We start from the raw sequence: 27,340 nt of genomic DNA, 5'->3' as shown, positions 1-27,340 counted from the left end.
ACACGTGTGGTCTCACACAGCCTGTGGAGGTTTGAGGAGCAAGAGGTCCCAGCCCCACACCATGCCCCCCAGTCTAGGGTTCCAGTGTCAGGAAAGTAGTCCCCATACTTCTGGCTGTAAAAACCAGCGGGGACTGTGACTAAGTAAGACGAAGGGCTGCTGGCGTCCCAGGCAGTTCCTCTTAAAGGGCCCACAGAGACTTTCTTGGACTCATGTGCTCTAAGCTCCAGCACTAAAGCAATAGATGGAAAGGCACCAGGGATATACAGGGTGGAACTGAATTGATTGGCATCAAGGAGAGAACTGTGAGGGCACCTTTCTGCCAGGCAGAAGTGCTGGCAGAGGCCATTGTTCCTTTGCTGAGCTCTCTATCCCACAGAGCCAGCAGGCTGGGCTCCATATTTGAGTTTCCATCAACCTGGCTAACACTGTTCATCCTGCTCTGGTGATTCCCTGAGACCCAGCCTCATTCAACTGTGGGCCCACCCAAGCTGTTTCCAGTGGCTTTTCCACACGAATGGCCTATCTTGGCTCACACTTCACTTTCCTAAAATCTCTAAACAAGCAGCATTTGGCCTCAGCATGCTGCATGCCTGTACCTCTCACTAAGTGGCCCCAAGCTTAGCACTAGTGGCAGCCAGCTTGGTTTGCAGCGTGGCCTCTCCAAGCCCAGCACAAGGAGTAGCCATCTGAAGACTGCTCTGTAGCTCATGGGGTGGGGGCAAGGCACAGGTAGCAGCTGACCTTGGCCTGAATCTTCCAGGAGGCCCCAGAGCCAGTGCACCTGCTTCAGACTATGTCCAAACACCACCCAACTACTTTCCTAAGAGACACGCTCAAGGGGCAGACACAGTAGGCACCAGAGCCCTGCTGCTGAAGTAAGTCCTGCTTTGTGGGATTGGCTTCTGCACAGCTGTTCCTCCAGGGTGGTCACAGCTCATCCTCATAGCCACTGACCTGGGGGTAATTCGCTCCTATTGAGGTGCCAACAGCAATCATAGCTTTCACAGGAAGGTGCACACAGCCCACAGAGGTCGGGGCGCGCGCATGTGAAGTACCCAGCTCGGGTGATTGGGATTAGGGGGTGGGGAGGCTGTGCCATAGGATTCTATAGGATACCTACTACACAAGGCCATTTTACCGTGCCTGGGAGCAGTAGCAGCTCTACCTAATACAGAGAAACAAACACAGGGAGACAGCCAAAATCAGGAAACAAAGAAACAGACCCCAAATGAAAGAAGAGAACTAAACTCCAGAAAAAGAACTAAACTAACTGGAGACAAGCAATCTACTAGACGCAGAGTTCAAACACTGGTTATAAGCATGCATATGAACTTAGTGAGAACAAAAACAAAGAGAGAAGAAATATAAAAACAAAGACAGAAAACAAAAAGGAACCGGCCAGAAATGAAGAATACTTTAACGGAAGTAAAAAATACAGGGAATCAACAGTAGAGTAGATGAAACAGAGATGTGAAAGATAAGCAGAAAACACCCAATCAGAACAGCAGAATGAAAATGAGAATCCATAGCCCTCGTTGGTTTGGCTCAGTGGATAGAGCACCAGACTGCGGACCCGATGGTCCCAGGTTCAATTCAGGTCAAGGGCACATACCTAGGTTGCAGGCTCCTCCCTGGTCTGGGCCCTGGTTGGGGCACGTACAAGAAGGCAACTTATCAATGAGTTTCTAGCACATTGATATTTCTCTCTCTCTAAAAATCAATGGAAAAATATCCTCCAGTGAAGATTAAAAAAGGGAAAAAGAGAATCCACAAAAATGAGGATAGTTTAAGGAGCCTCTAGGGCAGTGGTTCTCAATCTTTCTAATGCCGAGACCCTTTAATAATACAGTTTCTCAATGTTGTGGTGACCCCCAACCATAAAATTATTTTTGTTGCTACTTCATAACTGTAATTTTGCTACTGCTATGAATCATAATGTAAATATCTGTGTTTTCCAATTGTCTTAGGCAACCCTGCTAGTGGTTCTCAACCTGTGGGTCATGAACCAGAGATCCTTCAGTCTGCACGCTGACACTCTCTCCACTGAGCCAAACCAGCAAGGGCTTTATTTTTAAATATCATTTATTAATTTTTAGAGATAGAGGAAAGGAGAGGGATAGAGAGAGAGAAATATCAATGGGAGAGGAACATCATTGATATAGCAACCTGGGCATGTGCCCTGACCAGGAATTGAACTAGTAATTTCTTGGCTCCTGGGTCAACACTCAACCAGTGAGCCACCCTGGTCGGGCAGTCAACAATTACTTTAAGTGCTCCAATAAAAAGACATTTGGAGGCTGAATGGGTAACAAAACAAGACCGTTATATATGCTGTCTACTAGAAACTAAATTCACATAGAAAGACACAAACTAAAGGGATGGAAAAAGGTATTTCATAAAAATAGAAACAAACAAAAAACCAAAAAGCTGGAGTAGCAATAAATCCACTAGACAAAGCAGACTTTATCACAGACAACAGTATGGTGATTGCCAGAGGGAAAGGGGTTGGGAGAAGGTACAAAAAGAGGGGATAAATGGTGATGGAATGGACTAGACTTGGGGTAGTAAACACACAATATACAGATGATATATTCTAGAATTATACACCTGAAATCTATATCATTTTATTAACCAATGACACTCCAATAAATTCAATTAAAAAATCATTGATTTGTAAAAAAACAAAGGCTATATAACATGAGAAAAGAAGGACCCAGCAATTCCACTTCTGCATATTTATCTGAAGAAACTAAAAACAATAAACCAAAAAGACATATGCATCCATATGTTCACTGCAACATTATTTAACCAAATATCAAAGCAACCTAAGTTTCCATCAATAGATAAATGGGTAAAGAAGTACACATACATAATGGAATACCCAGCTATAAAAAAGCATGAAATCTTGCCGTCTACGACAACATGGATGGACATAGAGAGTATTGTGCTGAGTGAAATAAGTCAGACAGAGGAAGACAAATACCATATGATTCCACTTATATGTGGACAACCAAACAACCAGAACAGAAACAGAACATTCTGACAGTTGTCAGATGGGAGGAGGTTGGGGAGCTGGGTGAAGGGATCAGAAGTAAAAATTGATAGTTACAGAAAAGTCAGGGAGATGTAAAGTACAGCACAACCAATACCGTCAATAATATTGCAATAACTATGGATTGTGATGGGTAGGTACTAGATTTATTGGGATGATCACTTAGTAAGTTATATTAAGAAGAGAAGAAGAATGCTGATTTCCCTGGAAGCCAGTGATTCCATTTCTGTCCTTACCATAAAAAAAACCTTGGAACTTCCCAAGAATATGTCTACCAAAAGGTATTATCACCTGCCATTTGTAAAAACAAGAAACTAGAGCTTAAATGTCTAAGAACAGAGGACTCATGAAATGAATTAGGGTATGTGCATAAGAAGGAATATTATGAATTTACTTAATATCAAGTTAAAACTCAATGATGTGGAAAACATAATATATTGTTCAGTGGAAAAACAAACGTAATAGAGTAAATATAGTATAGTCTCAAAAACACACACAAATGGGAGATCTAATATACACATATACATGCATATACACACAAACATGGCATAGGATAAAAAGACTAGGAGAAAATATACCAAAGTCACTAGTTGTCTGAGTGATAAAGTTATGGGTAACTTCTATTTCCTTCTTTTTCTGTATAAACCAAATTTCTATATACATATTGTATTGTTACACCATGATATTTGTCTGTGTTATGGCTATCTATCTAGAAGAACAAGTCTTTGACTTTTACCAACAAACCATCCATCCAATCTCATTTCTCTCCATCTACCCAATTAACCATCCATCCATCCATCCATCCATCCATCCATCCATCCAGGCAACTGCAAGTCTTGAAGCATTTTTGCTTGACCAGGTGAGTGTGCCCTCCAGCCTAGAGCCGAGGGATGAGCCCCTGTGATAGCTTGGGAGTTGCCAGTACCTTGTAGCTGACTTGCACAACCTGGATAAAGATGGAGAGGGGCAGGCAGAGGAGAATGTCGCTGACAAGAGCCCAGCCGAAGCCGAAGTCCCTGTAGATTGGAATGGGGGGGACGTAGCGTGTCCACGAGGCTTCCTCCACATACACTGCGAGAAAACCAGAGACAGGGTCCAAGTCATGATGGTGATACCACCTCCCAGTAGGTCTTGGTTCTCTCTTACCACAAACATGAGAAGATCTACTTGCCAGGCAGGAAGCAGAGGTTCAGAAAGTTTGTATCAGGGCAGCGTAGATAGTCTGCCAGTTCAGACCACAAGAGTAAGAAACCATCATGGACTCCCCCTTTGGATCCCGCTGCTGCTGGCCTGCCCTGGTCATCTCACCTTTCTCTGAGGGGAGCTCCACTTCAGCCTCCACAACTTCTCCATCTTGGTTGTCGCTAGGGGGGGCATCAAAGGAGGCCTCCAAGTCTTTCCCGGAGGAGGGCGGGGCTCCGGGCCTGCCTGGCTCCTGCTTTCCCGTTCTTTCGCTGCTGAGGCCCTGCTTCTCTTCCGTGTCGCCAGCAGGGTGCCCGTAGATCACATACCACAGAAACCTGTGGATCACCCGCAGGCGAGCCATTTTGGGCAGAAATCCTATAGATCGCCCAAGTCCAGGAACTAAGGCAAGAAAGGGGGAAGGCAGTGCTTGAAAAGCTCTAGATTCAAATCAGTTCAATTCCCTAAAAAACTGTTGTTGCCACTATGTCTCAGGTGCCATAGAGACAGAAAATGTTCTTACTCTCGTGGAAGTTTCTAGTGGGAAAGGGCAGACAATACCAAAATCCTGAAATAAGACATCAGATGGAAATAGCTGGTGCAGAAATTAAGGCGAGGAAGGGATGGGGAGAGGCCTTGAGGAAGTCCACAGTCCATACAGAGAACTGGGCCATACAACCCAGGGTAATGCAAGGTGCCTGGCACATTCGGGAAGGGCCACAGGCTGGAATGACAGGGTGGAGCGAGGAAGGAGAGCCCAGGAGGTGAGCATGGAGGGCCCAGCATAGAACTCTTGTCTTAATGGGGGTTCTGCAAAATCTAGGTTCTTTTAAAGCAGCTTATTTCTTTGTTGATACAAACAGTGTTCCCTAGCTTTTCCCAGCAAGAGGGACCAGGTGAGTCAGGGAGACAAAGGAGCAGGGAGGTAAGCACAGTGAGCTGAGGCCCCTCCTCCCAGCGAGCCTCGCCCATCTGCTCAGGTGCATGCGCGGTGCGGCTGCACACACTGGTGCTCGTGTTTCCTCTCCGTCTGCACTCTCTGACTGAAACCTGGAGAGGAAAGGCCGCGCTGTGTGACTGTAGCCTTCGGAAAGGGAAGTCACGCAGGTGACTCTTCTGTCTGGAGACCCGAGTTTGCCACGTCCCATACCTGGACATGTTTTTTGCCTGACAGAGCCTGTGCCCTGGTAAGCTGCCTTTGCCCTCACCACCAACACGCGTTTGTGACTAGGAGAGGAATAATGAAGCACTCGATTAAAGAGTCCTTCCACTGCACCTGACCCCACACATTTACATTAGAGCAGCTTAGTGGGGGGTGAGGAAGGAGCCAGCTCTGTTAGAGACCCGACTCTGAGAAAATTATATGAATGCTCAAACTCGCCGATGGCTGAAACCAACAGAAGGTTCATGGGGTCAGCAGAGGTAGAGATTTTCTGAAATAGAATATTCTAGCCCAAGGGTAGTCAGCAAAATAAATTAATCTTTCTAAACAATTCCTCATGCTGGGATCTAGGATAGTTTCCTTTTTTTTTAGAGAGAAAGGGAGAGGGAAAGAGAGAAATACTGATGTGAGAGAGAAACATCGATTGGCTACCTCCTGTATGCACCCCTCCACAGTGTATCAAATCTGCAATGTGAATATGTGCCCTCACTGGGAATCGAACCTGCAATCTTTCTGTATATGGGATGATGCTCTAACCAAGTGAGCCACACTAGCCAGGGCGGGATCTGGCATCGTTCCATCTGAGTCTTGCAACAGCCTTGTGAGGTATATTGGGCAAGAATCATTTCCATCTTGCAGATAGGGAAACTGATGCCAGTGGAAGTCATGTGACCAGCCACACGACCCAACCAGCAATTCAGACCTTATTCCCTGACTGCAGTCCAGTGCTTAAATATACAATACCAAGTGACTCAAAGGGCATCATCCAACACCCAATGAAACACAATGAGACATTGACAAGAAGTAGCTTCTTACCTACTACAGGGTTGTAATTTTTAAGCTGCGTTATGCCCATTTTCTCATCAGTTTTTTTCACCCGTCCACTCTCTGGTTTAGAGCAATCACTTGGCTGAGAATCTCCTGATCCACTCGGGTCCTCTTTTCCTTGACTTTCTTCTTTGGCTTCCCCTTTAGGCGCCGTAGATGGGGGCGCTTTAAGCCTGCAGACCAAGTGCGAGCCAAAGTTATGGTGAGAAAACCAAGGGCTGAGGAAAGGACACATTTGGTCCTCATGAATCAGATGAAGCCCTTTGGTCCTGAGGCCTCAAACTCAACTGCCCTAGAGGCCTGGCAGATGTCTTACATGAATAAAATGTGCCAGGTCACTAGACATTTGGGAATGGTGAGGATTGTTGTGACCCGGAGAGTGTACCCCCCACCTACGGGGCAGCTGCCTGCGAGAAAGGGAGCCTGTCAGACTAGGTCCCCTGATACTTCCATAAATGCTAGAAATAAGGAATTTGATATGAAATTAATTGGCATCTGATTCAGAGTACATGTGGCCAATGTCTGGCAAGATGTACAAACCAGCACCTGCCAGAGCCAGGCCTCTGCTCACCAACAGATCGCCTGTGGTTTAGACCCAGCTCTGAAGTCTCTCACCCCTCAGTTTTTTTCAGTCCTTTAGATGATTCATGGGCAGAGCTAGAGAAGACGTCAGGAAGCAACTAGAATCGTTCTGAGCCATTATGAGGGTGAGCAAGTTTCACACCACAGGGCCTGTGACGTGGAGTGCTCTGTCCACAATTAGAATAGAATAAAAAATGTGAGGATTTTCTTTTTTCTTAAAAAATCCGGAAATTGATCCTTGTCAGTCTAGTAGGGGTGTCGAACTCAATCAGAGAAGGGGCCAAAATCTAAAATCCAGCCTAAATCGCGGGCCGAATGGTTTACTGAACAGTCATAAACTGTCATTGTGATGGAAACGCAGCGGAGTGCAGTGATGACAGCGCGGTGCAGGCCACATTGCAAGGCCTGGCGGGACGGATTTGGCCCGCGGGCCTTGTGTTTGACACATGTGGTCTAGGGGGTCATGACCACAAAGCCCAACCCAGTGAATTCACTGAGATCACACCGGCCTGTGGTGCTGCTACTCGCCTGTTCGCTGAGCTTGAATTGGAGATCCGGAAACGAACCTGCTCGATGGCACTTCTCACCAGAGGGTCGTTCTGGTCCATGGACGGGTGCACCACCAGGTCCACCTGCAGAGAGAGGGCAGTGTCCCCATGGGTGGGAAGAGCTCAGGGAGACTTAGCTCCACGACGCGGCTCCCTGGTGGAGCGCTGGTTACCCCGATCATGGACCTTTCCTATACACCGTCACGAGACTGCAGCAAAGTGCGCTGTGAACAATTTCCCATTGTCAAATCCCTCCGCTCATCAAGCGATCAAGTTCTGCCATCAGTAATGCGCTGCTTTGCTCAGGAGAGGAAGTCTGCCCTCAAAAGAGCTGTCTTCCCACAGCGCCCTCGCTGGGTGTCAGGGCCCACTGCTCTCACATCTACCTGGCAGGCTGCTCCCTATGCCTGCTCCTGCTATCTGAGAATGCCCCAGAAGTGCCTGTGAATGCCGAGGGCTTCCATCTGGAAAAGGTAAACGCCTCCATTAATCTCCCCTCACTGAGTGCCGCCATGGGACTCCTGCCAGGTGCGCTTCTAAACAGATTGGCAGAGGATTTAGAGCTGTTTGTTGTTTTAGCTTTTCCAAGGTGCTGCAGCTGAGCAGTTAGCGTGGTTACCACCTCACTGGGGATAACTGGAGGACGAATGGAAATGACCTGGAACTGAGCAGAGGGTGTGGGTGACAGCTGTGCAGGAGATGGCAGGCACAATGGCCAGGCACCTGGCCAGCCAGGCTTCCTTTCTGTCTCTGTCTCCCGCAGGGGAGAGCAAAGTAAGGTTTTCTAAGTGGCTAACTCTGATCATCAGGCTTCGAGCCAAAAATGACCTGAAAGAGGGTCACAGGGAATAGGCAGCAACGCCTGATGCTTTAGAAAACAAAACCTCTAAAGCTGCCGTGGCTCAGTCTCCTCTGCTCCTCATTTGTGAAATGGGGACCCCTCCCTCATGCCCTGCCAACCGTTTAGTGGTTTTTGTGAGGCTCAAGTGAGAGACAGCTAGGTAACACCCAGGGAATTTAAAAGCATGGTACAAATCCAAAGCATTCCTATTTCCCCACTTTCCACAGCCAAATGGCCCAGCCAACTTCCCACAGGCCCAGTGGGCAGGTGGCCAGATGCGGAAGCCAGGGCAAAGGCGGATGCTGGGGCACAGCAACTCCGATCCACATGCTCCAGGAGACCGGGGGCAGCCTGTGGCAGCCCAGGCTCCGGGGCCAGAGAAAGTGCTGTTGAGACACTTAAGCGTATTCCAGAGGCAGATGTACAAACTGCAACCCTTTCCAGCTGGAAGAGTGGGTACCATGTAGTGGTTCCACTATGATGGTTCTCGAATGTATCCATCTTAAACTATTTGCTTCCTACCAAGTTGCTGGGAGTGGGGTGAAGGGGGGGATGTTTCGGTTGTTGATACGGTTGTTGATACATTAGCCTGACAAAAAGTGTTTCTCAGGCCGCAAAGAAGAATCTGAATCAGTTTACTGCTAAACCTCCTCTTGTTAACATCTCAGGAAATTGTGCTGTGAATATTTTTGTTTATTTGCTCAATTTTAAAACGAAGAGGCCATCAAGAATGCTGATGTTAAGAGTGTGAAAGTGCTAACAAAACAATGATTACAGGAAATTGAAGAGGCAGAAAAATTGCTGTTTTTTTTTTTGATAAACAAAAAGTAGTTAGCCTGTGAAAGGACTGCAGAGGCAATGATAAGTGAAAAAAATGAAGATGCTGCGTACTAACCTAACATCCACTCCTGTAACTAGTACTGAAAGTGATTCGTTTAAGGCCAGTAGGGGTAGAAGGCCAGTAGGGGGTGGTCGATAAATTTAAGTAGTGTTTGTTTATAGATTAAGTAAACATTAGATATATACTGTATGTATGGGAAGTTAAAACAGGAAATCATTTGGGAGTCTGGAATAATTCAATTCAATTTACGTTATTTCTAATAGAGAAAAATGATTCAGTTTTCAAACAAAATGCTTCTTGAACAGCCTTCCGGGATGAACTGAGTTCGAGAATCGAGGTTCCAGTGTACTTGTGGCAAGAGGCCCGAGGTCTGGGCACCTTCATCTTTGAGTCCTCATTGCACTTGCTCCCCACCCCCACCCATCCCACTCACCCCAGTTCTGCCTGGTAGTTAGATAGGGGGCCAAACAGGAGTTGGAAATACAGGGGATACCTTTGTCAGACTGCCCCTCTCCATTATTAGATGGGGTAAGGTTTTCTTGCCCTCAATTTCTGTCCAGACAGATCTTTCCCCTCTGAAACCTCTGCTCTGCGAAGACCAACAAAAATCAGAGGGCAGGAGCTTTTGTCCTTCAACAGAGACATCAGCAGACGCCTCCTGCCACTGCTTCGGGGGCTGAGTGGCAGGCTGCTGGGGATGGGAGAGGAACAAGGTCAAGGGGACTCACAATAGACATAAAAATCGATGAGTGCTGTCAACTAAGAATGGTAGAAAATGTGTTTCTGAAGTCATTTTTTGCACTGCTCTGTGTTTTCAAATTTCAATAGCTCAATAAAGAAGTGAAAGTAAAAAAACTGAAATGACCTTGCCAGCTTATTAAGAAAACAAAACATCAAACAGAGCTCTCTTAAGGCAGAGATTTAAGGTGCAGTCAGAAAAAAAGATCAGGAAATTACAAGTGACTGTCCCCGCAGAACGAGCCCCTTTGGTCCTGGTGCCCAGCTGGGCTCCAAATTATTCTGACCCTGAAAAATGGATGCCTTAGTGTATGCGCAGAGTCACTGAGCTACAGTTGCTATGGGAATGGCCCCAAACTTTAAATTTTACAGAAACAGATAAATTGAGACAGAAGAGATATGTTGTTCCCCATCGGATAAGCACAGCAGTGCAAGCTAATGGAGCCACAGCCATCATTTCCTCTGGGAGATTTTCCTCAGATCTCTGTGGAGGATGTTCTGCTGCTTAGTCTAAATTTTCCACCTCCTACATGCTGCTTAATTACTCCCCACGCTACTCTGCTGAACGTCCACATGCCTCAGTTCCCTCCTCTCTTCCAAGCTGCTGCGGGGGCTGGCCCCCTGCCGAGGGCGGCATATGCTGCTCTGGGATCCAATTACATTATTTTTCTCTTCTCATTCCAGTTTCCACAGAAAGATGGGATGAACCCAGTTCCCCCAATCAGGAGGCATAACAGGAAATTCTGAGTTAATGACAACAAAGGAATGACAGAGATCTAACAAGGATACGAGGAGCTGGACAAGGAAACTTCCAGCAGTTGGCTCTGTAGGCATCAGGAGCCCGTGGTTACCTTCTTCTTGATGCCATCCTGGATAACCGTAGTGCGATACAGTCTCAAGAGACCTTCCTCAGACAGGTTCCGCACCAGGCGGACGATGGACTTCTTACAGCACTTGGTGGACACGCCTTCCTGCTTCTCCTGATCCATGATCATTTTCTGAATCCTGGGGCATCACAAAATAAGCAGTTAATATCTCCAACCTCAACACAAAGGCTGTTCTCAATCTAGGAAACCGAGACATGCCTACTGGCACCCAACAGGAATTGGGGGAGAATTAAAGGGGTTTCACCATTGAAAGGTTGACTCCTTGCAATATTAAGATCATACCTCTTGGGGATAAATAGTTGGCTAAAGACAAGCCACCATTCGTATCAGCTTCACATTCTGAGCTTCTCAACAGGAATTCAAGAGATTACTTGATTTGTGACGCGATGGCAGGGAAACTGGGAGCCATGATGGCAACGTCTGGGCAAAGTCTATGCCAATTTAACACCCAGTGAGGAACATTCCAGCTTACCACTGCTGACACCTACATCGGAAACTCTTTTTGATTCCTCTCCTCTTTGACCTTACTGTCTAGAGCAGGGGTGGGGAAACCTTTTTCTGCCAAAGGCCACTTGGATATTTATAACATCATTCATGGGTCATACAAAATTATCAACTTAAAAATTAGCCTGCTAGCCCTAGCTGGTTTGGCTCAGTAGATAGAGCGTTGGCCCTCAGACTGAAAGTTTCTGGGTTCCATTCCTGTCAAGGGCAAGCATCTTGGTTGCAGGTTTAATCCCCAGACCTGGTCGGGGTGCGTGGAAGAGAAAACCAATCGATGTCTCTCTCACACTGATGTTTCTCTCTGTCTCCCCCCCTCCCTTCCATGCTCTCTAAAAATCAATGGAAAAATATACTTGGGTGAGGATTAACAATAACAACCAATCAGCCTGCTATATGTAGCAAAACATTTAATTTACTCATGCCTAATGCCTTGGCAGAGCCAGACCCAATGACTTTGTGAGCCTTATACAGCCAGAGGGCTGGACATTCCCACCCCAGCTCTAGATCTTACTGAGTCACTGGTGGTGTTTCTAGATCCCTGATGGGAATGGCAGGGACAATAGGAACATTTGGCTAAACCTATCACTGCACCAAAGAAGGGAGCTCAGCAGTAGTGTCTGCAGATGGCCTCCCATTGCCTAAAGGAGTCAGGTCCCAGACTCAGGTGCCTTTCATACTGGGTGCCTTTCACGCTGGGAGCCTCAGGAGCCATCAGGATGCCGCCCAGGAGGTGGTGGGAACAGCAGTCGGAAGGCCCAAACCAGAGTGCAAGCCTCTCCATGAACAGAGGCACCCACGCACGGAAGTTACTACTTGTGTCTCTTGTTTTTGCTTTCATGTAAGATTCTAGCCGATGCTATTATCTGCCTAAGTTTCTTCTTACCCCTTTGCTGCCATGAAATTTCCAAGGAGAGAGAAAGGCGCATGAGTTTCCTCAGGACTTCTAGCTCACGCCCTGTCGTGTACTGATATACCTCAATGTCCACACTAGTCAAATCACCAGAACAAATGAAATCCTTTCTACTACAAGGAACACCGTGATCTATACAGGGAGGGAGATCCAAATGGCTCTCGGCCATTTCTGCACGTGTGATGACTAACTGGCATGAGATTCACCACTGGTGCGAAACGGACAGACTCCTCCTTACGTGAATAAGCTCTCGATTAAGCGGAGGTTGGTGACGGCTTCTATGATCAGGTTCCTGCGTTTCAGCAGTCGGTAGGTTTCGTGGGGTTTGTCTTGGCCTGGGCCGTGCTTCCCAGTCTTCTGGGAACTGCCGCTCTCCTACAACAGGGGCCAAAAGCACAAGAATATGACAGGCTCAGCACAGTGAGGGGGCATGCACCACTCCTGTGCATACTTTCCCTCTTTAGGAAATTTCCATGCCCTGTTTCTGGAAGGAAGCCAAAAGGATTATTTCCCCAATAGGATCCACCCCCCACTATTTCGGGCCAGGAAACAACGAAGGCATCCGCAGCAGACAGCCTGAAGCCGAGGCGTGTACATGGCACCCCCGAAGTAGCACAAAGCACATGCTCAGTTTTCCCTGGGTCCTTCCCAAGAAACTGACATGCTGAGCACAGCTCCATGCCAGTCCCTCTGTAAAGCTTCTGCTCATCAGAAACTCCCGTTTTACGGAAGAGGAAAGCAGGGCTCCGTGAGGAGAAGTAACTGTCCAGGAAGTCATGGGAAGTCTCTCTGGGAATAAAAGACAGAGCAGAGGCTGGCTTGAGTTCAGAGCAGGCTGCCCTAGGGAAATTAGGATGAGGCGAGGGAAAGAGGAAGGAGAAAACAGATCAGTTTCTCCCTCTTATCCCCACCAAAATGCTCACTTCTCTCTTATGGCTCCTCTCCGTCCTCCAGGAGCCTAAATGAACTTGCTCCATCAGCTCCCTCAGCTGAAATGTGCTCCTTCCGTGAAAGGAAATCCCAACTCTACATATTCCTTGCAAACCACTTGGCACAACTCGGTGCCAAGGCCAGGGCTCGTTCTCTGGATGCCCCTCGCTTGGAGTGGCGCTTTCAGGATGAGAATGTGCTGGAGGAGGCCGCTCAGGGTCGGTGTCACAGATCCCCGCCCTGCCTTCTGGGGAGCTCCGGGAGGCACAGCTCTCCCGTTCAGGCAGAAAGGCTCGAGGGCCCAGGAGTGGCACAAAGACCTTTATTCTCTCTTGCATTTCAGAGCAAACATTTGGAGCACAGGAGTAAATACGGCCACCTGCACGGGGCTGCTGGAGAGCCACGTGAGGACAGGCCCTGCTAGGGGCCTGCAGGTAGTCATGTCACACCCCTCTCCTCAGCAAGTATAAGAAAGACGAGATCCTGCCAGTACTTTGGGAACAGATTTCTAAAGGAAGAGAAAGAGCTGAGCGAGGAAGCCAGCGACAGGAGTGCCGAATGTGGAGGGAGTTGCGTGGGCCTGATTGGAGATGGGAGGAGGAGGAGGAGGCAGGCTGGGGTCCACCTGCATGCAAGCCCAGGTTCCTTGGTTAGAGACAATTCCAGTCATGTCTTGACAGTGAGGAAGCATGGCATCCACTGCATAGGAAGGGCCAAAAGTTTTCAGAAAGACCCAGAAAGCTTCCCCATCCTGCACCCCAATCCTCCCGCAGCTGGGAGAGTAACAGCACAGGGCTCCATACCGACAGGGGGAGGAGAGGGAGGGGATGGGAACTGCACATGGCGGGTCTAATGCTCAGTGTCATGAACTGGGCAGGCACCTCCCCCAGGTCCTAGAACCCCACGGTCCTCCTCCCGGACCGGAGCTGACACTGACCTCACAGGCTGCCGTGACGCCCGAACAGAACAGCAGCGGCAGCATCCAAAGCCGCCCTGATCACAGGCCTGTTCTCTGCTGGGAGCCTCCTCCTCTGACCCTGTGCTTCTGAAGTGCAGGAGGCGCCACCCTTACCTGAGGCAGTTTCAGGTGGCTAAGGACAGTGAACTGAATCTCTTGTCTTTTAATCTAATCACACTGATGAAAAAGCATTGGCTTGATTGTACTGTGTCTTTAACCTTCTGACATACAACAGTATTTGGCCCAAATGTACCAATACAGTTTTATTTTCATTACATCTATCGTATGGTTTACCTCTTTTTTAGTAAGGATGTTGGCCTTTTGTCTACGGCAGTCTCTCAGCCCTGGCTGCTGACATTTGGGCGGGCTGGCTCGCTGCTGTGGGCGGTGCTGCACATTCTGGGATATGTAACAGCACCTCTGGCCCCTCCCTGCTAGCTGCAGGAGCACCCTCTCCCCCCACTCCTGACAAGGAAAAACATCTCCAGACACTGCCAGTGTCCCCTGGGGTGCAAGACTGGGCCATATACATTCCCTCCACAACAAATTTAAGGAGGAAGTGTAAGGTTCTGGAAACTCTAGATATGACGTGTGGTGGGCGGGGCAAGGCCTGACAGGACCAGCACTCGGCACCGAGGCCTTTGCTTTTATTGTGATCCTTAAGCTCAGAGCTGACCCCCCCACCCTCCCGCAGGCCGCTCCCCCGAGGAGACGCACCCTCACTCTCACCTTTGGGTTGTCCAGCCGGACCTCTTCGATCACAGCTATGTCGCCGTTGCTACTCTCCACGCAGTGGGAGCCGAAGGCCGAGGTGGCGTCTGAGGAGCTGCTGGTGTCCAGGAGGCTGTCGGCCCCGACGGAGCCCCGGCAGGCCCTCTCCTCAGCAGCCCCGGGGGAGGAGGTCGGCTGCTTCTTCAGTGGGTGCAGGTTTACTTTCCAGCCCCCTGGAGGCAGAGCAGAAAGCATGAACTGCGGCCACATCCAGGGGAGAGCGAGAGGGGCCTTCACACTTGGCAGCCGGATCAGACCCCGCCCGGCCAGAGGATCCACGAGCTCCGTTTGAAGATGGGGCAGTGAACCCAGCAAGCAGGGCGGCCCCGAGGCTAGACACGGTTTGAAAACCTGTCACCAGCACCACCCTCCACCCATGAGGAAAATGTCTTCCGAAACTAAACTGAAAGCCTGAGGGATTCCTAGGCTGTTGGAGGGAATGCACTGAGGGGGCTTACGGAATTCCATCACTTTAACCGTGAAAACACAAACCAAAGCATTGCCACGGGGCCAGGAGCCAGACCCCACGGCTGTCTCCTCTAAACTTAGATGTGACGTATGTGACGCCAGCAGGTTCCAGACTAGGTCAGCACTAGGACGTTCTCAGTGTCTGCTGAACTGAGCGGTTGTTTTCTGAAGAAGCCTCAGACTGAGGGCACACGCACCCGCCCGCTCCCTGCTCCCAGCCAGAGCACCGTACCCTTGATGGGGGTGGAGTGCTGAGGCTGGGCCCCGAGACCAGAGCTCGAGGAGGATCTCACGTCTCCTCTGCCTCTCCTTTTGCTGCTGCTGCTGCTGCCCTCCTCCTCGCTGTCCAGCTCGGAGAGGAAAGTGTCCTCTCCCTCAGGCGGGAGGGACTCCTCCGGCACCGAGGCCAAGCTCACGGTGGCCAGCAGCTCGCTCCGCGCCTTCTCCCTCTCGTACTGCCGGCTCAGGTCACTCTCCTCGGCAAACGCGCAGGAGATGTACTTGGTGGTCCGCTGCCGCCCCTCGTCTTCCATGAATCCCTGGGAAGATGAGATGCGTTTCATTACATTCAAAAGGGGGCGCTGCACACAGGCGTTCAGGTGGCCTCTGGGCCTGTGGTGGCCATTCCGTATCACGCCTGCGTTCGCCTGTGCCTCCTCCACCTCCTGCCCGGCCCCAGGCGGCCTATGATGCTCCCTCACAGTCTCCCGCCGCGGCACCCTCAGCTCCTGCGTCCACAGGCCTGTCGGAGAGTTTTCTCAATCGCAATCCTGAGTGTGTGTCTGCTTGGGGAGAATGCTTTGCCAGGGACCTGCAGGCAGTCCAGTTCATGCCCTAACTTGGTCTTCCACGTGCCCCCATTTCCTGGCTCAGGACTAGGCCCCACAGAAAGGGTTAGTCAGCAGTGAGGGTTTGCCATGTACAATTCGACAGCTTAGAACTGTGACCACAGACTGGCGAGTCAGGGCCGGGAGGTCACCGCTCCATTCAGCCACTGCATGGGGACTGGCGATGAGATCGTCACCCATCCACACGCACTCTATCCTAGGACAGGGCAGAGGGGCTCTCCAGGGCCTAAATGCCAGGAAGAGCAGCATTTTTTATAAACCAACCCCACGCCACGGACAGTGCCAGGTGCCCTGCAATCATTAGCTTAGCTCTACTACTGCCCTCCGGCAAAGTGGCCAGGAAGTTCAGAAGAGAGCGAGGCACGAGTGGCTGAGACAGCAGGTCTGAGTTCTGAAAGGAGAACGCCAGACTCAGCCCCCGGGAGCCAGGCAAGCAGCACAAAAGGGAGGGCCCGGAGGCCTGTGGAGCCTGGAGGGAGCCTGCTTCGTCTGCAGGGGCGGCCGGAGGTTCGGTCGCTGCAGCTGGTGCCCCACACGGAGGGGTATAGGGGGTACTGCCACATCTCCTGCTGACTTTCCAGTACTGACAAGCCCTTCAGTTTGTAAGAAGTGAAAACCAGCAAAACCACAGTACTGGGCCTGGGCAGCATGAGCCGCCTTGGGAGACAGCAGGCCCGTCCCGTTTGCTGACCTGCTAAGGCCTCCTTCATATCACACTGCGTACCCAGACAGCGAATGGTGAAGGACTCGCGATGTTACCTTGACAGCTTTGAATCTTTGAAGGAGCCGGCACAGCATTCTTGCTTCCAGCTTTCCCACATTCATGGCCACTCGGATCTCAGCCTGGGAAATTCCTTTCGTGCCTCTGCGCTCAACTGTGTGAAACAATATACTTGAACCCAACCTCTGCAAAGGAGCCATTCCGCACCAGTCAATTCCCACCCACCTTTTTAAAGCGGGCATTTCAGTGCAGTGAAACCAACACACAGAATAAAACAAACACCTCCACTCTCCCCTCCCAACACTCGGAACACCACCACTAAGCGCCAGTTTTCCTTTTTAATATGTTTGTAAATGATTTCAGGGAGAAAGGGAGAGGGAGAGAGAGAAAAATCAATGAGAGAGAATCCTCGACTGATGCCTTCTGCACAACTCCAGAGGGGATCGAGCCTGCAACCCAGGCATGTGCCCTTGACTGGAATCGAACCCAGGACCCTTCAGTCTGCAGGCTGACACTCTACCCACTGAGCCAAGCCAAACAGGGCTAAGCGCCAGTTTTTAAATGCTCATCATCCAAATGGCAAGTGATCAGCTACTGATCTACTAAGTCCCAGCGGCAGGAAGTTAGCTCTTTCCCATGAACGGACTTTTTTAGATAAATGAAATGAATCCCATTAAAAAGCATCTCAATACTGTTTAATTAAGAACTATAGCATTTTTCCCTGCCTTTCTTGGTGGACACAGAGGCGTTGTGGACCAGTACTGCCCTGTCCTGTCACAGCTGTCAGCCAGCAGGACTCCGGAAGGGACCATGCTAGGTGGCCCTCTACATGGCCAGCAAGTGGCTGTGCCTGAGCGCTGGCTCCTTCTAGTCTGTGGCTCCTGCTGCTACATGGCCACGCCCAGCGCCGTTACTGTACTTCTAAAAAGCCCTCTGAACGGGCTGGGCTACTGGAGGCTGGAACCCTAGGAAGGAGCCTGGCAGGAGCCACGGTGGGCGGCAGGAAGTCCCTACAAGTAAAACACTCGAACCGCAGGTCCGACTTCCTGGCACAGCTCTTTCCTCAGAAGTATCTTCCCCTCCACGTCCTGACTCACACACACTTGAGGCTACCAGATAAAGCCAATCCGGATGGAGGAGGTTTGCTGAATTGGATATGTAGAAAAAAAAAAATGCCAGACTGAAAAGAGGTGACCGGAATGTGTTCCCAAACTGAACTATAATAGTAACATGCTAACGGTGGGGCGAAGAGGGTCCAGGGTGACCTTTCCCAAACCGTGTTCTGAGGAACCCATTCTGAGAGAAGTGAACAGCTGATAAAAGCTGCCCCTCAACCGGCCAAAAACGCTGTGCTGACTTGCCAGCGTGTCTTTGTCCTGTGGCCGAATCAGCTCTCCGGCAGCCACCTCACCTTTTCCTCTGCACCCTCCTACACGGACTGGCAGCCACACCTACATGATGGGGTGCTGCTGTCTTACATGGCTTTTAGGGAATCAGAGGAAAGCTAAGGAATGAGGGGAGACATATCCCCCCTTTATCACTGGAATTCTCAGCCTGCAGTGACTCCAGATTAATTCTAGAAGATGGTGTGTGGCTCTCAAATCTGAGTAATAACACGACCAGCTAATATTTTTAGTGCTTTCTACATACCAGGCACTACACCAAATGTTTTAATCCTAGTCCTCACTACATGCTATGGTGGGTATTATCCTCATTTTGCAGATGAGGGAACTGAGGCTTGGAGAACTTGCTAAAGTCATAGAGCTAACAAGTGGTAGAGCAAGGATTCAAACTCAAATCTGATCCAAAGCCTACACCCTTCAAGGGACCCATGGTGCTTCCCGCTGTGCTACAGCCTCAAGAGCGAAGCCCTCTTGACACACGGGCAACACGTTTCTGCCTCCAAGCTCAGGAACCGCACATAGCAGGTGTGAGAGCAGGGCTTACTGAGCTCGTAGGTCTGCGTGAGCATGTCCCGCTCGTACACGATGTCCACCGGGGGCACGGCCTTGGAGATGACCTCCTCGTCCTCATCGTCGTCCTGGTCGTGGTCGTCCTCGATCTTCCGTCTGAACTCCTTCAGCAGCTTCAGGCAGCGCACCATGACGTCAGTCCCTGGGAACACAGGCATGGCCTCCGCAGTGAGTGACCGGTGCTGGGGGAGGGACTTCAGCAGAGAGACCCGGAGAGAGGTCCTCCAGCAGTGAGTGACCGGTGCAGGGGGAGGGACTTCAACAGAGAGACCGGGAGAGAGGTCCTCCAGCAGTGAGTGACCGGTGCTGGGGGAGGGACTTCAACAGAGAGACCCGGAGAGAGGTCCTCCAGCAGTGAGTGACCCAGAGAGAGGTCCTCCAGCAGTGAGTGACCGGTGCTGGGGGAGGGACTTCAGCACAAAGACCCGGAGAGAGGTCCTCCAGCAGTGAGTGACCGGTGCTGGGGAAGGGACTTCAGCAGAGAGACCCGGAGAGAGGTCTGGCACAGTATGGAGTTTGACACTTTTAAAACAGCATGTCTTGGGGCACAAGATCTGAAAATTTACTCCAAAACACTGGTCTTTGTTTTAAACCTAATTAATGAACAAAGAAATGCAAATGAGAGTAGTAATGAAGTGCCTGTCAGTCCTACTAAGTAAACAGCAGCCTCTGCTTGAGACAGCTCCAGGCCTGTCTTTTCACATCCGCCCCAGCCCCCAGAGCAGAGCCCAGGGCACAGTAGGCACACGGGAAGTACGGAGCACAGGAGGCACACAGGGCGGTACTGCTGACAGGATGAAAACCATCTTTTTCTGAGTGAGCCATACCCACTACCAATAAGAGTGGGTATTTTAGGAAGCCTTTAACCCCGTGATTCTAAGTGCAGAAATTCAGTCCAGAACAATAGCTCAAAATGAGGTGAAAACGGCCCCCATCACAGGCCCACACAGCCCTCGGGGCAGCAATAGCTCTTATACACGACATAAAAGGATGGCGGAGACCAAGCGGTGGTACCCGGAGAAGCGTCCACACACTGGGCTGGCTTCAGACCATCACCCGCACCTATTCTGAAAGCACAATGCAGGAGAAGTGTCGGTGTGTGCCCTTGGCTGGAGCAAGATAAGGGCGCGAGGAAAAGCAAAAATGTCTTGATGCTCTATGTGTGCTAACTTATTGGATCCTAACAACTCTAGAAGGCCCTTTTCAGATGGAGAAACTGAGGTACAGTGGGGCCAACCATCTTACCAAGCATCCAACAGCTTGCCAGCGACAGGCCAAGTAGCTCGGGCAGGATCGCAGATCCCAACCTGGGAGAAACGATCCTCACAGTGTCTGCCCATCCAGGTTGGCCGCGCCCTAACTCCTGGGACCTCTGCGGCCAAAGGGACTTGCAGGCGCCATGGAGGCTTCTGTGGTGGTGACAACGGCGCTGGATTATCCGATGGCCCATACAATACCCTTGTCAGAGGGAGGCAGGAGGAGAGTGAGGCTGGAGGTGCTACGCTTTGCTGGCTTTGAAGATGGAGGAAAGAGACCTGAGCCAAGGAATGCGGGTGGCTCCTAGGAACTGGAAAAGGCTCAGAGCCTTGGATAGCTCCATTTCAGCCCAGAGACACCCATTTCACACTCGGGTCTCCGGAATTGTGAAATAATGAATTGTTTTGTCACTTGGCTTGTAGTCACTGTTGCAGCAGGGACATGAAGGTCTCCCCACCAGCTTCCTCAGCACCCTGAGGTGCAGAGCCTCAGCTCCAGCGCAGAGGGTGGCACGGGAGCTGGTCTGCGGCCCACGCCGCCTGTGCAGGAGCTGAGCCCCCGGAAATGCCACAGACCGATGCTGAGCGTGGTCAGAGGAGCCTTGTGGGGACAGGGGCTCACAGTGAAGTTCACAAACAAGGAAGCACCTCAGGGTCCTGAACTCGTCCATCTTCCTCTCAGAGAAAGGTCTGCTGAGGCCGGCCCACCAGAGGGAGTATGGGCAGCCTTGATGGTCCTCGGGGCAGCCTGGTGCTGACTCCTCTCCACACCTCAAAGTGACAGGAATCCCCCAAGTTCACGGCTTTTTAACAGGAGAAACCTGAAGCCACGCCTCGGCACAAGCCTCCTTAAGCCCCAGCTCCCTGGGCTGGCGCTCCTCCAGGCTCTCCTGCTTTCTGCGGCTCTGCCTTTGCCTGGGTACCTGCCTTTTCCCTCCATTTCTCTCGCCTGGATGGGAGCCCTAAGCAACCAGGAGAAAAAACCTGTGGATATGGGACTCCTGGGCCCATCTACATGGTGAGAACTACTTGAAGGCCCAGGTGACCGGGACTGGGCCCTCCCTTGGGACTGAGGCACCTGCTGCTAACACATGACCAGAACACCGACCACCAAGCCATTCCCCACTGGGTCTTCCCCGCTGTCCTCTCCTTGAGCCACTCCCAGCCCCTGCACCCCCTCCTCTTGCTCCTAGGTGGTGCTCATGGAACAATCTACTGCTCCTAACAGTAAAACTCGGACCATTTCTCAAGGACAGCCATGTCCTGGACCCCGGTCTCCACATGCGTCACACGAGCCAGTCCTCACCACAGCCTTGGGATGGTTGCTCCCACCCGTTCACACTTAGGGCGACTCCCTTCTGGTAGCAAGTGAGGAGCGGGTTTTACCAGGCAGCCTGCCTGGGAGCTCAGGCCCTAACCCGGGATAACAAACAGCCCGACAGGCGCCATGTGACCCGGGTCAGGAGCAGTGGCGTCTGCGTGAGCCTGACCCGATGCAGCACCCAGCGGAGCAGACGGGCACCCTCAGCTGCAGCCAGCATTTCCTCTCCCACCCCTTTCCAACGTCCTTACGGGGCTCGCTAGCCAAGAAGATTCACAGCACAGCCTTCCCAACGGACACGCGTGGGAGAGGGAAACATGGCTCCTGGTGTAAGCTCACGGACCCCGAGGGGGACAAAGACCCTCCCAGGCCTCTGCTCCGCATCAAGGCGGCGACTTCCCACCTCTGCTCCCACAGCGCTGCCGCCACCTCTGCCGGCGCCGGACGGAGGGAGGGCCGGAGTGTGGGGGAAGGCGGGCTTCAGGACCGGGAGGACGTGGGTCAATCTCAGCTCTCCAATCTCTCATTTCTGTCACTTTGGGAAGTGACTTAGCATAGATTTGTTTTCCACTCAGATGATAAGGTTCTCTGCTTCACAGGTTAGAGGTAGGATATCCCCAGATAATGACTGTACAGAGACCGGCACACGGTAGTCACTCAACCAGAACAGCCAGTATTGCTGTGGGCTAGGCACTATGCTAAGGCGCTGCAAGAAGGAACCCAGCAAATCTCACAACCCGAGGCTGGCGGGCCCCGTAAACCCCATTGTACAGATGTGAAAGCCGAGGCACAGAGGTTAGTGGCCTGCTCTGAAGTGGCAGAGCTAGTATTTACAAGAATAGTTGGTGTGGCCTAAGGTAGTGGCCTCGCTCCTGCTAGGGTCCTGTGCCTGGGGTTCAGGAAGGCCCGTGGACAGGCAGGCTGCTGGCCGGGCTGTGGGGAGGTGACACACAAGGACTGAGCTGCTCCCTGCAGTCACGCTGGGCACTGTGAGCCCGAGGACTGTCGGGGAGTATGAGCCTCTGGAGAGGCGAGTCTCCAGCACGCCGAGTGGAGGGTGCTCTCAGCATCCCGCTGGGCCGTGGCAAGGTGGCTGTGCTTCCAGAAGGCCCCGTGTGACTCGTCCAGCTGGTGTGGTGAGGTTTGGGCCCGCGGGTCTGCAGCCCTGCCCATCCCACACCCCAGATGACAGATGATTTCTCTGCTGCGAGTCCCAACGGCACTCACATTCTTCTGTGGCCACCAGACTAGGAGACCCACGCTGTGTCTGTCTCTAGTCTTTTCAATGTACTGTCCTTGGAGACACTTCACTTTCCCTATGCCGTTTGATGCTCATCATACTTGGAAAAGCTTGTGAGAGAGGCAGTGTGCACAGTGGTTAAAAATCTGGACTTTTGCCCCAGCCAGTTTAGCTCAGTGGATAGTGTTGGCCTGAAGGGTTGTGGGTTTGATTGCAGTCAAGGGCACATAACTTAAATGCAGGCTCAATTCCAGGCCCTGGTCGGGGCACATGTGGGAGGCAACCAATAGATGAGTCTCTCTCACATCAGTGTTTCTCTTTCTCTGTCTCTCCCCCTCCTTTCCACTCTCTAAAAATCAATGGAAAAATACCCTCAGGTGAGGATTAACAACAACAGAAGAATCTGGACTCTCCTGCCAGAGCTGGTGTGGGAACCTGGGCAGGCTGGTTGCCCTCCCTCAGTCTCGCCTGTAACGAGGGCTAATGAGTCCAGCCCGATGGGGTGGGGGAGGCCAGTCAGAGAGAAGGCCGGCAGGGGACGGGCCAGATGCAGTCTGTGCTTCATGGCCAGGCCACTTGGAATCAGTTTCACTGGTGCTTTATAGCTTTCCCACAGTTCCAGTTTTATCAGCCTCAGCATTTCAGTTTTCATGATCAAAATTCCTTCACTCCTATTATCTTTCTAATGAAGCCTGGTCCACACCACAAGTCAGCGAAAGCCGAAGCCGAAGGGCGAGAGCGAGACCCTGACCCTGGCCAGCACACCCAGGCAAGGCGAACACGGCCTCTCCCCATCTCAGTCACCAGCGATCCCTGGAAGGGCCCCCGCCTGTTGGTGGCAGCCCCCGACAACTGGGTGCAGGGCTTTCTTTCCGGAACAAAAGGCAGGAGGTCAGAGGCACCAACTTCCAAGCACAGTTATTTCAGGCATTTAACAATGTGGTGCGCTAATTTCAGCAACTCAACACAAAGGAATCACTTGTGCCAAAGACCCAGGATCGGCTCAGGTTAGCCTGAAGGATGGCTCACTCACATCTAAAGACCCAGAAGAGAAGGGAAGGTGAATCTTGACCGGACACCTGTATAAGCCAGGCACTGTGTCAGGTGATGTCAGGGCCATTTCACTGAATTACATGCGCATTCTACAAGCTATCACTGCCATTTGCGGAGAAAAGAAACTGAAGCTCAGCGGGGCTGAGTGATCTAATCAATGTCTTGGGCCCAGCAAGTGGCCTTTTTTCCACATTAGGCTACCTGGCGAGGTTAGAATTTCAATTTTTTAACACAAAGCACTGCTTGGTGTAAAGGACTGGCTGTGCAGTGAAGTGGAACCAATAGCCTGTGCTTCTCACATTCCCAAGGAAAACTACCATCTGGCCTCCTAGCCAGACGGCATGCATACCTGTGATCACCCGAGAAGAACAAAAGCCTGATGGGAACAAGGAGCGCCAGGGTAGTCCTCCTCCTGAAGAGTCACCAGCCAAGGGGAAGTCCCACTGTGAGCCAGGCAGACACTAGGAAATTCAGTGTTATTCTCCCTCCCCTCCCCAAACACACACTCCCGAACAGGGTCCAGGTCCGACTGGTCAGTGCTAGGAAGTCATTTAGAGTCTGGACTCTGGGATGATAAGCAGCCAAGGGGACAATCTGAGGTGCTGCCATGGGCAACTGCAGAGAGGCTGGCCAGGGCTGGAAGAACAGACTTCAGGGCAGCACCCAGATGATGGAGGAGGGCGCTGCAGCACCACCCCGGGGTGATGGAATAGGTTAAAGGGATCTGCTCTGCCCTGGCAGCTGTGATTCAGTGGGGAGAGGGTTGTGGGCTCGATTCCAGTCAAGGGCACATACCTGTGTTGCAGGTTTGATTTCTGGCCCCAGACTGAGATGGTGTGGAGGCAACCAATTAATGTGTTACTCTCACATCAATGTTTCTGTTTCTCTCTCCCCTTCTCTCGCACCCCCACCCCCCCTCCTATCCTCCCTCCCATCCAACCTCTCTAAAAATCCTTGGGTAAGGATTAACAAAAAATCTATAATAATAAAAGGGTAATATGCTAATTAGACCGGAAGTCATGCTGAACATCCTTCCGGAAGAATCCGGGGCCAGAGAAAAGCCCGGATCCAGGGTGCCTGCTGGCGGCCAGAGGGAAGCCCAGGTCCTGGATGCCAGAGAGAAACCGGTGCTGGCAGCAGGGAGAAGGAAGGCCTATTCTTCACGAATTTCGCATATCAGGTCTCTAGTAAATAAATAAAAGTATGGGCTCTGGAGTCAGTCTGTCTGGCGTGGACCTGCTGCTGCCACTCACCAGAAATATAACTGTGGAATGATCTCTCTATGCCTCAGGATACTCAGCTATCTTCATCACCTCAAACCCTTTAGCTACTGCCCTAACCCAAAGCACTAAGTACTACTAATCTATCTCTTGATTCCCTGCACTGCACTTTCCCATAAAGGGAATCTTATAGTAATGGCTGGCTGGGATCGGCTTTTCTCCATTCAATGGTCTTGGCACTCTTCCTGAAAATTAGTTGACTACAGAGGTGTGGGTTTATTTCTGGACTCTCAATTCTATTCCATTGATCTCTGTCTATCCTTGTGTCAATGCTACACTGTCTTGATTAATGTTGCTTTGTATACATTTTGAAATTGGGAAGTATGGGTCCTCCTACTTGATTCTTCTTTTCCAGAATTGTGTTAACTTTCTGGGTCCCCTGCAATTCTACAATAATTTTAGAATTAGCTTGTCCATTTTTATAAAGAAGTCAGCTGAATTCTTAGAGGAACTGCATTGAATCTTGTGGATGAAAAAGGGGCCACATATTAAACCTGACAAGCTCAGGGGAGGCCTGCATGATGGCCTTACAAACTCAGAGACCTGAAGTAACAATATAGGATAGTCTGAAATTAAAACTAAAACATAGCGGGTAGTCATGACTAGGCTAGTATTTTTCCCTAACAAAAGTCAATCTTGCCCTAGCTGGTTTGGCTCAGGCGATAGTGTCGGCCTGTGAACTGAAGGGTCCCAGGTTTGATTTCAGTCAAGGGCACATGCTGGGTTGTGAGCTCGATCCCCAGCAGGGGCGTGCAGGAGGCAGCCAGTCAGTGATTTTATGTTATCATTGATGTTTCTGTCTCTCTCTCCCTCTCTGAAATCAATAAAAATATATATTTTTTAAAAGTCACTCTTTTCCTTAGCTGGGCCTATAGTCTTTTTTTGCTAAAATACCTGATAACATGCCTTGAAATATCAATGAAATTTCCTTTTCTCTGGACCAATTGTTGACAGTTTGACTCAAACAGTGGAAGTACAACAATTTTTTATATTCATCTTGTTTTCTGAAAATCTTGAACTTGATTTTTATTCTTTTAAGGGTAAGAGCTGTGGGAAAAGTCCACATCATAAGCAGACCCACCCTCACCCTCTGCAAAGCTCACTGCCAGTCCCGGAACCTGGAAAACCTGCTCCGAGGACTGCCTCAGGCACCAGCCCCAGGCAGCTCCACTTCCATCCGCTGCTGCCAACCGGGACCCTTTTCTGAGGGATCGCCAAGTTAACTTCTATTTCTCTTCCCTCCTTTTCTCGGCACAATTTAATAAACACAGAATAACTGGTAAACACTTGAAGAAAAGAATCCAAATTTACAAAACAGATCAGTTCAGGTTGACTGTTTTCATTACTGAGGTTTTTTGTTTTTTTGAAAAACAGATCACTGTAGCTTTCTGTAATGCATTTGAAATATGCCTAAATTCAAGCTCTTTGTTTACAGGCATTTGGAAACAACTCATATATATCCAGGCACACCTGTGAATTTACATGAAGTAATACATCATCTTTCTTTATTATTTAAGTCTTATCTACTCCATAATGCCTTAGAGGGAAGGTTTTATGTTAATTTTGCCAACTGGGAAGGCAAAGGAAAACTAACACTGCATTCATCCCTTGTCGCAGCAAAGTAACTGATGTGGCATCTACTTAACTTAATTAGCTAAACATTACTTAGCACCTCCTCTGGTCCCAGCAGACACCCAAAGGCATTAAGGACAGAAAGTATGGGAGGTGTGGACTCTGGGATGATAAGCAGCCAAGGGGACAATCTGAGGTGCTGCCATGGGCAACTGCAGAGAGGCTGGCCAGGGCTGGAAGAACAGACTTCAGGGCAGCACCCAGGTCCTGGATGCCTCAGGGAGCTCGCCACCTAGGGCAAGGAGACACTGATGGTGAGCCCAAGCAGCAGAGGGGGGTGACAGAATCCCCATGGGAATGAGATGAGCCTCCTGAATAGTCCGAATGCACTCACTGTGCATGTGTGACAATCTGAAAATTCTGAATGTTGCTGTCTTGGGTGCCTGTCCTCTTAATCCCGAGTAAAGAGCTGAAGCCACCACCCTCAGTACTCAAGCCGTGTTGAGCCATGCTGACCCGCCTACTCGGAGGGCTCATCTTCCCAGCACTAGACCTCAAGGTAACAAGGGCCCTCACTGTGCGACAGGCCCTGAGTGTGGACATACCTTCAAGGTCAGGCGGGTGACATACCAGAATGAAGAAATTGTGGGTTCTGTAGCGGAAAGCAGGTGCCTGTGCTAAGTGGGAGGGGTGGGCCTCAGGGAAAGGGGGCACGCCGCTCTGCCTTGCCAGCGGCTAATAAGGAATGTAGTTCAGTGTTGCCTAGCTTTAGTTTTGCAGAGAAGTTGAAGGGCTGATTTTTAGGTGAAGTTTCTGATTTTTAAATAACAGAAACTAATTCAATTAAAACAAACACTGTGAGCCCAACAGA

At 50.5% G+C, this 27,340-nt stretch overlaps 1 protein-coding gene across 4 annotated transcripts in view; it reads right to left on the bottom strand.

Moving 5' to 3' along the window:
- The window catches only part of GTF3C1 (general transcription factor IIIC subunit 1), a 78,401-nt gene that overhangs the window by 26,496 nt on the left and 24,565 nt on the right, over positions 1-27,340 (bottom strand). For 3 of the 4 annotated variants that reach the window (XR_006739943.1, XM_036413010.2, XM_036413009.2), the window contains exons 7-16: positions 18,722-18,889; positions 16,813-16,928; positions 15,438-15,744; positions 14,696-14,910; positions 12,317-12,453; positions 10,629-10,782; positions 7,338-7,441; positions 6,216-6,400; positions 4,364-4,639; positions 3,981-4,126 (exon numbers count right to left, since the gene is read on the bottom strand). Coding sequence is in view for 3 of the 4 variants with exons in the window: in XM_036413010.2 (XP_036268903.1) it covers positions 3,981-4,126; positions 4,364-4,639; positions 6,216-6,400; positions 7,338-7,441; positions 10,629-10,782; positions 12,317-12,453; positions 14,696-14,910; positions 15,438-15,744; positions 16,813-16,928; positions 18,722-18,889 (1,808 nt within the window). In the remaining variant the exon portion in view is untranslated. The remainder of the gene's footprint in view (positions 1-3,980; positions 4,127-4,363; positions 4,640-6,215; positions 6,401-7,337; positions 7,442-10,628; positions 10,783-12,316; positions 12,454-14,695; positions 14,911-15,437; positions 15,745-16,812; positions 16,929-18,721; positions 18,890-27,340) is intronic. The other variant, XM_036413011.2, reaches the window with a different exon arrangement.

Source organism: Pipistrellus kuhlii, unplaced genomic scaffold (genome assembly GCF_014108245.1).
Source record: "Pipistrellus kuhlii isolate mPipKuh1 unplaced genomic scaffold, mPipKuh1.p scaffold_m20_p_48, whole genome shotgun sequence".
Taxonomy (NCBI): domain Eukaryota; kingdom Metazoa; phylum Chordata; class Mammalia; order Chiroptera; family Vespertilionidae; genus Pipistrellus; species Pipistrellus kuhlii.
This window is presented reverse-complemented; position numbering and strand designations above follow the sequence as displayed.